The 12,364-nt window shown below is 36.2% G+C and overlaps 1 protein-coding gene across 1 annotated transcript in view; it reads right to left on the minus strand.

The window, feature by feature from the left end:
* Positions 1 to 12,364, minus strand: part of prkci (protein kinase C, iota) — a 29,836-nt gene that overhangs the window by 10,408 nt on the left and 7,064 nt on the right. The window contains exons 3-9 of the mRNA XM_073849114.1: positions 10,125 to 10,214; positions 6,276 to 6,326; positions 5,796 to 5,881; positions 5,546 to 5,683; positions 4,079 to 4,136; positions 3,085 to 3,140; positions 680 to 856 (exon numbers count right to left, since the gene is read on the minus strand). Coding sequence (XP_073705215.1) covers positions 680 to 856; positions 3,085 to 3,140; positions 4,079 to 4,136; positions 5,546 to 5,683; positions 5,796 to 5,881; positions 6,276 to 6,326; positions 10,125 to 10,214 — 656 coding nt within the window. The remainder of the gene's footprint in view (positions 1 to 679; positions 857 to 3,084; positions 3,141 to 4,078; positions 4,137 to 5,545; positions 5,684 to 5,795; positions 5,882 to 6,275; positions 6,327 to 10,124; positions 10,215 to 12,364) is intronic.

Raw genomic sequence — 12,364 nt, forward strand, 5'->3', positions numbered from 1 at the left:
GGTTGCCAAGTCCGCGTTTTTTCCCCAACGAATTGGTCTACTTTTAAACTGTTGCCCTGGGTTCATTTCCCCCAGTGGTTTAAAGGTTTAAAATATTGCAGAAATTAAATTTCAATAAAATGCCTGTATTTAAAATTGTTGCGTTATACCTATAAAACGGTGCTGGATGTTAGGTTTTGTAAAGGCTACGAGTAGGAAGCCTTTGAGCTGTGTTTATGATCAATGTGCACAACTGTAAAATGTGTATTTTATTTATAAAAATTTTGGATATTTGGGATATATTCAGTACGCTATTTTGGGTTGTTCTTGGCTGGCCATTGGGCTAGTTATGTCATATAGACTTGGTAACTCTGTTTAGAATTGTAGCTTACATTTTCCAACTGCAGTAAATTATTTTTTATTTCTATAAAAATGCAAAATGACAGTGAAGGTGCTGCAGCAAATAATGTAATCAGCACATAACCAAACACAGTGTAACACCAACTAAATAAATAAATAATAAAAGTTAACTTGTAAAACTGCGGTGTTAAATGTGATGCGGTTGAAAATTTGGGTGCACCTAACTTTTGTGCTGGTGCACCTAAGAAAAAAAGTTAGGCGCACCAGTGCAACCAGTGCAAAAAGTTAGTCTAGAGCCCTGAGTGGTATCTTTTCACATTCGCATTGTATGAAATGTCACCTCGTCATCGTTCACCAGCTCCTTCTTCACCACCTTCATGGCGTAGATACGTTCTGTCTTTTTGAGGCGCACCAGCAGCACCTTGGCGTAGCTGCCCCTGCCGATCACTCGGAGCAGGTCAAAGTCTGTTAGCCCCAAACTGGACACAGCCTTCCCTGACTCCCGACTGCCCACAGCCTGAGGGATAGACAAAGAGAATATTAAACTACTAACATCTTTTATTTATTTATATTTATATACACATTGTGTGATGTAGCCAACTGGAATGCAGTCATATGCCCCTTAAATTCCAGATATGAGGACAAGCAATGCCCCTGTATGGGTTTCGTCTTATATTTATATCATATGACATAGTTTAGTAGTATCATACGAGCAAGAATGCTGTTTTTTCCCCTGAATATCTGCACGATTGCAAAACTAATACTGATTTTATACAACAGTTAAAGGGATTGTTCACGCAAAAATGAAAATTATGGAAGAAATTGTTGAATAAAGTCGCTATTTTTGTTTTCTTTGCGCACAAAAAATATTCTCATACCTTTATAACATTACAGTTGAACCACTGATGTCACATTCACTGATTTTAACTGTTTTGTCCTTAATTTTTTCTGGTACTTGAACGTGGTAGTTGTGTTGGTGTCAACACAGAGTCAGATAGCTCTCGGATTTCAACAAAAATATCTTAATTTGTGTTCCGAAGAAGAACGAAGGTCTTGCAGGTTTGGAACCACATAAGGGTGAGTAAATAATGACAGAATTTTCATTTTTGGGTGACACTTTAGAACCGTATTGTCTGTTTACTGACAGAATTGTTCCAAACAACACCACAACAGAACTATTGTACATCTCCAAGAAAGTTTTAGTCTCATATTTATAGTTTCATTTCATTTTTTTTTTTTTTAATAATTTCAACATTATTGGCACATTGTAGCCATAAATTAAAATTATTATTTTTTATAATGATTTGTAATGTCTATTAAATGCTTTTCTTATTTATCACAATAAAACTTGAAATTATCTTAATTTCAGCCCAAATTGATTAGTTACTTTGCCTGCATTTATTTGATCCAAAGTACAACAAAACCGAAACAATTAAAAAAAATATTTTTACTATTTAAAATAACCGATTTCTCTTTGAGTATATTTTAAAATGTAATTTATTCCTGTGATTTCAAAGCTGAATTTTAGCATAATTACTCCAGCCACATGATCCTTCAGAAATCATTCCAATATTCTGATTTGCTGCTAATATTCTGGTTATTATGTTAAAAACAGCTGAGTAGATTTTTTTTCGGTTTCAGAAGAACAGCATTTACCTTGAATAGAAATCTTTCGTAACATTATAAATGTCTTTATCATCACTTTTGATCAATTTAAAGCATCCTTGCTAAATTATAAGTATTCATTTCTAGAATGAATGATGATGCTGAAAATGTAGCTTTGATCACAGGAATAAATTATATATTTTTTACATTTATTCAAATAGAAAAACAGAAATTTTAAATAGTAAAAATATTTCACAATTTTACTGTGTTTGCTGTACTTTGCATCAAATAAATGCAGGCTTGGTGAGCAGAAGAGACGTCTATAATAAAAAAAAACATTAAAAATCTTACTGTTCTAAAACTTTTGTAGTGTATATAAATAATCAATCTCTTCTCTTTTTACATGTCTTGGTGCTCTTCCCTGTCCTTTCCCTTTGTTTTTCCCTTAAGACGCACGTTTCCCATGACTGCAACAGAGCTACAGGAACACATGCCCTTAATCAGATGCTAATGACCCTGATAGAAGGTTACTTTATTAGCTCCACTAAAGGAAATCAATACGGCCCGTATGAACCTTGTGCACACCCCCCCATCCCTTTCTCTGAGTGACAACTTCAGCCTGATCATCTGTCTGAGAATGCAGTGCTGAAAGCTCATCTAATCAAACAAAACGTTCATTATGGTGCCATTTACACCTGGTACTAACATTCATTTGGAACAATTAGATCAACAAGTGGGAAGTACTAAAACATTTTAAGATCTGACTGTGCAAACCACATTAAAAACACATTTGTGTACATTGCATTTGCAGTGTAAATGCTTAAATGCCCTTGGGAGATCATCAAACATACCTTTTTCCCATTCAATACAACTATATAATAATAACACCATCAACAATCAAGCTTTTATTCTGGGATAAAACTGCAAGGAGACCTTAAAGCTTCTCTTTTGTTGACAACAGATTTATAAACAAAAGGAAGATGGCTGGCATGCCACGTTGTCAAATGCACATTATAAGTGACTTACGCTCACAGTGCTTGAAGAGATGGAGTTCGTGAGAAGTGGCATTTAGCACTAGTGAATGGATCAACTGAGATGGATGTTAAAACCAGGAGTAAACAAGGCCAAAGCATGTCTTACCTCATGCTCCTCTCCCTCATGATTGATACTTTCCGTTGAGTTCTTCTTGTCTAGAACTAAAAAACAACAAAGAGAAACAAGGAAAGTCATCCTGTGGCCATTATTCATTAATATACTCACACAAATCTAATTCACAAGCCTCGAAACCAAACCAGGCACTTTGATAAATAAAGCACTTTGAAAAAAACAGGGGAATTGAAATTTATCTGACCAGCACTGTAACTAAAGCCATGAGCTTGTTCACGTCATTAATTCCAACAAACAAGCTTAATCTTGTGAGAAGACTCACGCCTGTAGGCTGCTCAATGCATCAATCTGTTTCAGTGCAAGCACACGCCTAATTACTAAAGGGAAACGTCGGCTTAGCTCATCCAGTCATTTAAAACCCCTCAAGATGAAAATCAGTGGCATCAATGAGCCTCTATAGATCTTAGTGAATCAATTTAGTGACTTAATGAATGCAATAACTCAGATGAACACTGTTTAACACCTCTGCATTACAAGTTACTTTTTAGTTAGTGACTTTGCTAACAAAACACATGGCAAATTCATCTGCTTGTTTTTTTTTTTATTCAGAACCTCTTGTTCCAGGTTATCATGGGATTGAGTTTTTTTTTGTATCAATTCTAGTTCATAAAAACCATACCTGATTAAACTTTGATATTTATATTCTTACAAAAAAAAAAACATTGAAATTCTGAAACAGCCATTTGAAAAGTCTGAGCAAGGTACAGAAGGTTGATTATTATCTGACCCCAGGCAGAACAACTTAAACTCAGATGGAGAGCTTTAAAAGAACATTCTTTTCGCAAACAGATTGCGAGCTTAATTGAAAATCTTAAAAGTGCATTCTTTCCTGAAAATTGATTTTATAAGTATTAGTCTGGCATCCAAACACAAAGTAGTAAGGAAATAGTAAGAAACACAAAAGATAGATATATAATGACAAGTGCATGTGTAGTGTTTGACAAATACAGATGAGACTCTATAGTACCTTGATCCGCGTGCTCTGATGGAGTGGACCCTGGATCGATTCTTCCAATCATTGGGTCCTAGAAAAATAGTATGAAGGTCAAAAATAAAGACGGATTGAATTTCATAGTGTTATGAGCAGAAAACATGTGTCTAACATGTAAGTCTACATGAGTCTATAAACTGAACATCCAAATTTATCCATCTCTCCCACTGATTTATTAAATACAGTTCAGGTCAAAAGTTTACATATACCTGGCAGAATCTGCAAAATGTTAATTATTTGTGACCCTGGACCACAAAACCAGTCATAAGGGTCCATTTTTTGAAATTGAGATTTACACATTATCTGAAACATTTGGCAATGGCGAGATACAACTATTTGAAAATTTGGAATCTGAGGGTGTCCAAATGTCCAATTGAAGTTCTTAGCAATGCATATTACTAATCAAAAATTAAGCTGATACATTTACGCTAGGAAATTTACAAAATATCTTCATGGAACATGATTTTTACTTAATATCCTAATGATTTTTGGCATAAAAGAAAAATCAATAATTTTGACCTATACAATGTATTGTTGGCTATTGCTACAAATATACCCATGCTACTTACGACTGGTTTTCTGGTCCAGGGTTACATTTGACCAAAGTAAGTGGGATCATACAAAATGCTTTTTTTTTTTGTACTGATCTGAATAAGACATTTCACATGAAAGAAGTTCACACAAGAGAAAATAATAGTTGAAATTATAAAAATGACCCCATTCAAATGTTTTCATATGCTTGATTAATGTGAGCGTTTTAACCTTCTGTAATAGTTGCATATGAGTCCTTCAGTTGTCCTCAGTGTGAAAATATAGATCAGTCATTGTTGAAAAGGGTTAAAATATGCAAAACTGCTAAAAAAACATAATTTGTGGGACCTGAAAGATTTTTCTGAAGAACAATGGGCAGTTTAACTGTTCAGCACAAACAAGGAACTCATGAACAACTGTCAACTAAACAAACAAAAAAATAAATAAAAAACACACACACAGCTGTGGATCATTCAGGTAACAACAAAGTATTAAGAACCAAGCGTATGTAAACTTTTTAACGGGGTCACTTAAAAAAATTCAACTATTATTTTTTCTTGTAATCTACAATACCAAAACACTTCCCTATTTTCTTTAATGGGGAACTGTGTCCAAACTTTTGACTGATAGTGTATATGTAAATGTCTTTTATGTGAAATGTCTTATTCAGGTCAGTACTAAATAAAAATAACATGCATTTTGTATGATCTTATTTTGGTAAAATAATTAACATTTTTCAGATTCCGCAAGGTGTATGTAATCTTTTGACCTCAACTGTATCTGGCATGTCTGGTTATACTTTCAGCTACCAATAAGAATGTCTATATGTTGAATCTATTTTATATTTAAATTTATTTCACAGAAACTATGAAAGCAGCATGCAGATTCCATGTGGATTTACTAATATCTCACCTGTATTACCTGTCTACCACACTCCACTGTGACCAATTTATGGCATTTCTTATGGACCAGCAGTTTACAGTTTATGCACTTGTATCCCTGCCTTCCCAGGCCCCAGATACGATCTGTGCAGATGGCACAATGAGCACGCTGTACACAACAGAAAACACAGGAAGAGGAACATTAAACTATATCGAAGGCATGTGCATCTAATTCAAACAAGCATAGCAGGTTTCAAAAATAAAAAAGAGCATGTCTGTACCCTGTTAAAACGTTTGGCCTGAAACGCATGTCCATTGGCATAGTAGAGTTTCCTCCAGCGTCGAGCTCCACGCCGGTATATGGACTCTGTGTACAAAATTAAGGCATTAATTAAATCTACTAATTACTATCATTACAGCCCAATGCATGCTTTCCACCTTATTTGTCCCATAAAAGCTGGCACAGCCATTTGTACATTAAATGTGTCTGGCTTCCGGTGTCATTGGCTTCCAGCTATTTTTAGCTGTATACACAGCTAATTTTGCTGCTTGATATTGCGAACTGGTGTGTCTTAATATAGTATTTTAATGTATAATCTTAATTATGAACACACTGTTTTGTAGTGCAAACAGTTTTATCATTTACTGCACATTGTTATACTTCTCATTACTTCCACATTAAAAAAATAAGGTGGATAACGTGTACAAAAAAAAAAACATTACAATCTAAATGACCATATTATAACATAAGATGCACATACTGTCTTCTCCAGGACAGGGCATGCCAGGCTTCTCAGGGACACACGGAAACACTGTGGAGAGACAGCAACAATGAAAAAAAGCACTGACAAACAGCTCCAGAATGACCTCTCTGTGACCTCTCCTCATCTAACAGCGGATAAGGACTTTGGGGTCAAGAAACAGAGTCTGTCCAGGCCTGAGAGGTCAGCTGGTGTGGAGAGCGGCTATTGACGGACAGTCGGTTGGGGTCTTTTTCTGAAAGCCCTTGTGACCAGACGTCTCCTCCTCAGCATGACTAATTAACTCACACAGCAGGCAGAACAATGCATCTCTGTCAATCACAACCTGAATCCTATCTCTCCTGTCCACTAATGATCTAAGGACCCGTATAATGCTGTAGGGTGTGTTATAAATAAATAAATACATGTACCCAAGCTTGAACATCAAAATGTGGTCTGAGCTCATTAGCAGGGGCCTGCTACACTGCATGTCACATGTCATGCTTCAAAGGACATGGCTGTTATGACTCGAACACTGTGTCTGACGTGACAAGTTTCCAGCGACAAGCTGAATACAAATCCACTGTGTGGTGTGACACAATCAAAGCCAATCAGAAGATATTTGATGTTTAAATGCATAGAAATTTGAACCAGTGAGATTTCAAAGCAGACTGGGCTACCCCCATAAGTTGTCATTTTATTGCGGTTCACAACTCTAAAAGATCTAGGGCTGCAACTAACGATTATTTTAATAATCGATTAATCTGTCGATTATTTTTTCGATTAATCGATGAATCGGATAAAAAAGGGGATTAATTTACAACCCTTTATTCAAAAACAGAACTAACTTCTATCTTTAGAAAGTGCACGAACATGTTGCTCCTTGAACTGTTATAATAATAATAATAAAAAAATAAAATAAAAATGGACTAAGAAAAAACATACACATGAATGCTTTACATCTGCCAAATATATAGACTTTTTTATGAATAAACTAACTAAATAAACTATAAAAATACTATCCGTCAAGACAGCGGCTTGCTGTGGTGTACATGATGCATTTCCCATCAAGAAGCCTCTCAAATTAAATTCCTCAGTGTGCATTAAAAAAGTCATGTGACTTTACACGCTGGAACGGGATAACTTGACTAACTTTCTGCTACATTAAAGAGTTTTGTTTTCGATTTTAATTATTTCGTTTTATAGTAAAATAATAATTTAATGCTTTCTATAGATATTGTGTTTGTGAGGCAATTATCTGGGTTTCGGTTAATTATTGTGAAGCGCTCCTGTTTAAACCAAAGATATCAAGCGTATTCTGTTTGTTTTCTTTAAGAGCACATTTTGTTGATACTGTGAGTACACACGAACTAAGGTAGACCCTTTACAGTTCCGGGTGGTATATTACTCTTACCTTTATGAGCAAAAAAGAAATTCCACATTGCACTGGCGTCTCCATGTCCTGCAAAGCGCGCTTCTCTCCGCACAAACTTTGGATCTATCTTGATTGAATGATTAAACTAATATTGTGATATGTTTTAAGTTTTTTATATCAATGGATTTTAATTTAAATCGCGATGACTTGAGCAGGCTATTGATCTGTCTGCCGCTGTTTGCTAGGTCATCATAACTTTAAAAAACAAAAACTTGAATTTAACAAACAAAAAGTGTTCCAAATATATCTCTTAATTAACTTTATAAACTAAAGAAACGATAATAAATGTAATCACTTTGCTATTAAAATCAGCAGCTGTGTAATGAGGAAGAGAAAGAGAAAAAAAGACAGTCGGACTGGAAATTCAGTCGGCCAAAAATTGATGAGCTGTCGGACATTTTTGCAAGGAATGTTTGTTTAATAGCCTATTTAATATTCTTAGGCTACTTTCTTAATTAAATATATTATTTCTTTGATTTATTTTAGTGTTTTTAGGCTGCTTGTTCGCTGACTGAAGTGCAGCCTATATATAAAAAAACAACGTGCCGCGTCACAGCCCTATTCAAAACTAAGACGATTTCACCTCACCAGAGCTCCTCTTTCTCCTTACGGTTGTGGTATGTTTTCGACATTACATTACCAGATAATCTCCGCCGAACATTGGGGCCGATCGAGGTGCTTGACAAGATTTTTGCTCCGAAAAAAAATTAACCAGTGGGGAAATTTCCTCACAGTCGCATCCCTACTGCTCGCCCTGAGGTGCAAGCAATTTATTATATATATATATATATATATATATATATATATATGTAGAAACGGTGCTTTATGCTCAAATGTTCCAGTTTTGCGCATAAGTTAATTTCGCATTTTTGGATGGAAACACAGCTTATGAGGCGCCGAACTCTGCTGGCATCAGTGCGGGAGAGAGACCGAATGTGTCCACTCCGCTCTGCACTCAATTTTTTTTAAAATATATAATAATAACCAAATGTCTCTGCGTCGCGCGACACAACGAATCGATTATGAAATTCGTTGCCAACTCTTTTAGTAATCGATTTTTATCGATTTTATCGATTCGTTGTTGCAGCCCTAAAAAGATCATCGTTTTTATAGGGCCGTATGGTTTCCACAATGTGCACTAGTGTCTGTGACCATTAAACTGCAAAAAAGCTATTTAAATAAGAAGTTTGTTCTGCGTGTTTGTCTTTGTGTGAATGAGCAGTTTTTGCCTACTACACATACTCAAGCATGCATGGCACTCATGGTGTTTTCAACGTCTGTTGTCTCTATATAAGGACACACCACATAAACAAACAACCCACCAAAATAGAAGTTTGGTTGAAGAAATGAAGGAGTGAAATATTTTTATATTGTACATTCTAAAACATTGTTTTTTCTTCAGGAATGTCACAATTTTTCATCCTTGGATTAATTTAAACACTTAAACTCTGTTGTGCAGCACTTTGCTGAGGAATTGTTTTATTTAGTTTAATTACAATTTAAAAGACTAATTTCATTGTTTTAAATTAAAGGGATAGTTCACCCAAAAACGAAAACTACCCTATGATTTACTGTCCCTCAAGTCATCCTAGACTTTCTTCTTTCAGACGAATACAACCTGAGTTATATTAAAAAATGTTCTGGCTCTTTCAAGCTTTATAATGGCAGTGAATGGCGGTTTATTTTTTAAGTCCAATAAAGTGCATCCATCCATCCATCATAAAAAGTACAGGACAGGGTAATAAAGGCCTCCTGAAGTAAATCAGTGTGTTTGAATAAGAAAAATATCTTTATAAACTGTAATCTATCTTCTGGTAACTGTTGTACGCATGTTCACAAGAGAGAAGAGTTCCAGCGGATGTAGACAAACACAGTGACGAATGCAGAAATGCAGAAAAGAGAGCAAAACAAAATACAGGTCATGAATTAGAAGTACAAAACAAAGATTTGTAAATAAAAATGTTGACTGCTTTTAGTGGAAGCTAGAGATTACTGTTTATAAAGTTTTAAATCTGGATATTATTCTAACAAAAATGAATCGCTTTTGCAGAAGGCCTTTATTAACCCCCTTTTATGATGAATGGACGCACTTTATTGTATTTAAAAAAAAATCAACAGTCATTCACTGCCATTGTAGAGCTTGGAAGAGCCAGGACATTTTTAATATAACTCAGATTCTATTCGTCTGGAAGAAGAAAGTCATATACACCTAGGATGGCTTGAGAGTGAGTAAGTCAAGGGGTAAATTTCATTTCTGAGTTAAAAAAAAAATAGAAAAAATTCACAGGGCCCTATTTGCCGCTTTTTCACCTCACATCTGCTTAAGCCACGGTGTAAGACTTCATCTGTCATAATTCTTTCAAGAATCTATAGAACTACACCGAGTACAAAAGCATATGTAACCCACCCACATCAAAAGCCAAATCCCAGCATACCGTGAATAATGAGCTCCGAGTCTTTGTTGAGTTCATAGAGACGTAAGGCCTCCTCTAGCTCCAGCTGAGAAGAAACGGTGCACGGATCCCCTGCAATGACAAGCACAGTGAACACTCGCTAGAAAATGCTACCAAAGACATCCACATAAGCGACATATCTGACAGTGAGAAACAGAGAGAGTGAGAGAAATAAAGACAAGAGCCCCTGTTTGTGATTCTACCGATTTTGAGAGAGCATAAAGTTCTGTTTTTCAGCATGAATTAGTAACAGGGTTTGTGGTGTTGTCCGAAGCTGACGTCAATCCTGTTGTCATCTACAGAGCAGCCTGTGGCACCGACAGTCTCCGCTTGCGTAGACACACGGCTCTCAATCAGACATCACAGCAGAGGCAACGAGTGACGGCGGGCATCGATGCCAAGGCTTGTGCAGACAGACGGGATTAACGCCTCGCCATGACGACCCTCTTAGATCAGTTATGCTAATGAGCAGCGTGACTCTGGGCTCAGCATGGAACGGTGAAGATTTTGGTATTTAAATGAATGCTCTCCCATCTCCATTTCCCATCTCGCATGACTAATGCAGCAGTTAATCATCACACACAGTCAATCTTTCCAGAGTAAAACCTGCTCCCTGCTGCGCACTGCATTCAGATTCACTTTATTCCTCATGTAAAATCCATCCATTTTATTTCTACCAGTGAAGTCCAGGGTAATTTTGAGACTCTAATGCAGTCTACCAAAAGTGGGTTCATTTGTAATATATATAAAATGCTGGTGCAAATAAAGAAGACATTTCAGCAGAATGGCAGGGGGAAGCTTGTTGCTACGGTGACAGTTAGAGGAACAGAATGAGAGGCAACAGTTAAACCTGGTATTACCATCTGTCTCAGGGGAGCTGATCACAGGTGGACAGCACTAAATATAGGTTCAAACAGGGTCCAAAACATTTTGATCACTCAAACCATAAATGGAGGTAGTCAGAAATGAAAATGACCATACTGCATTTATAATGTAGAAACTGATGCGCCATTGTCCTAGGAATGTCCTTCGCACCTAACATACTGTATACACACCTTTTACTAAATTAATTAAAGGATTAGTTCACTCCCAGAATAAAATGTCCTGAGAATTTACTCACCTCCATGTCATCCAAGATGTTCATGTCTTTCTTTTTTCAGTCAAAAAGAAGGTAATTGAGGAAAACATTCCAGGATTTTTCTTCATATAGTGGACTTCAATGGGGATCAGCAGGTTCAAGGTCCAAACTGCAGTTTCAATGTAGCATCAAAGGGGTCTATACGATCCTAGCCAAGTAGGAATAAGGGTCTTATTCAGTGAAACAATCTTTCATTTTCTAAAATAAAAATAAATAAATAAAATGTATATACTTTAACCAAAAAAAGTCAAGCTGGTGCAAGACGAGCATTTGTGGTTAAAAAGTATATACATTTTTAATTGTTTTAAGAAAATGACTAATTGTTTCACTAGATAAGACCCTTATTCTTTGACAGGAATCGTATAGAGCCCTTTGAATCTGCAATTTGGCCCTTCAACCCTTTGGCTCCCACTGAAGTCCACTATATGGAGAAAAAATTATGTTCGACTGAAGAAAGAAAGACAGGAACATCTTGGGTGAGTAAATGATCAGGAAATGTTTATTCTGTAAGTAAACTAATCCTTTTAAAGGAACACTCCACTTTTTTTTGGAAATAGGCTAATTCTCCAACTCCTCCGAGGTAATAAGTTGAGTTTTACCGTTTTGAAATCCATTCAGCCGTTCTCCTGTTCTGGCGATATCACTTTTAGCATAGCTTAGCATAGATCATTGAATCCTATTAGACCAATAGCATCACGTTCAAAAATGACCAACGAGTTTCCATATTTGTCCTATTTAATACTTGACTCTTCTGTAATTATATCGTGTACTAAGACCGGTGGAAATGCAAAGCTTCAATTTTCTAGGCTGATAAGATTAGGAACTACACTCCCATTCCGGCGTAATAGTCAAGGAAGTTTGCTGCCGTAATAAGGCTGAAGCAGGAGCAGTAATACCACGCAGCACATGTGCAAATGCTAAACTAGCTGGGAACTAATTTCTGATAATACTCCGCCTGCTTCGGCCATATTACGGCAGCAAACTTCCTTGACTATTACGCCGGAATGGGAGTGTAGTTCCTAATCTTATCAGCCTAGAAACTCGCAGCTTTGCATTTCCACCGGTCTTAGTACACGATGTAACT

This window comes from Garra rufa, chromosome 10 (genome assembly GCF_049309525.1).
Source record: "Garra rufa chromosome 10, GarRuf1.0, whole genome shotgun sequence".
NCBI lineage: Eukaryota > Metazoa > Chordata > Actinopteri > Cypriniformes > Cyprinidae > Garra > Garra rufa.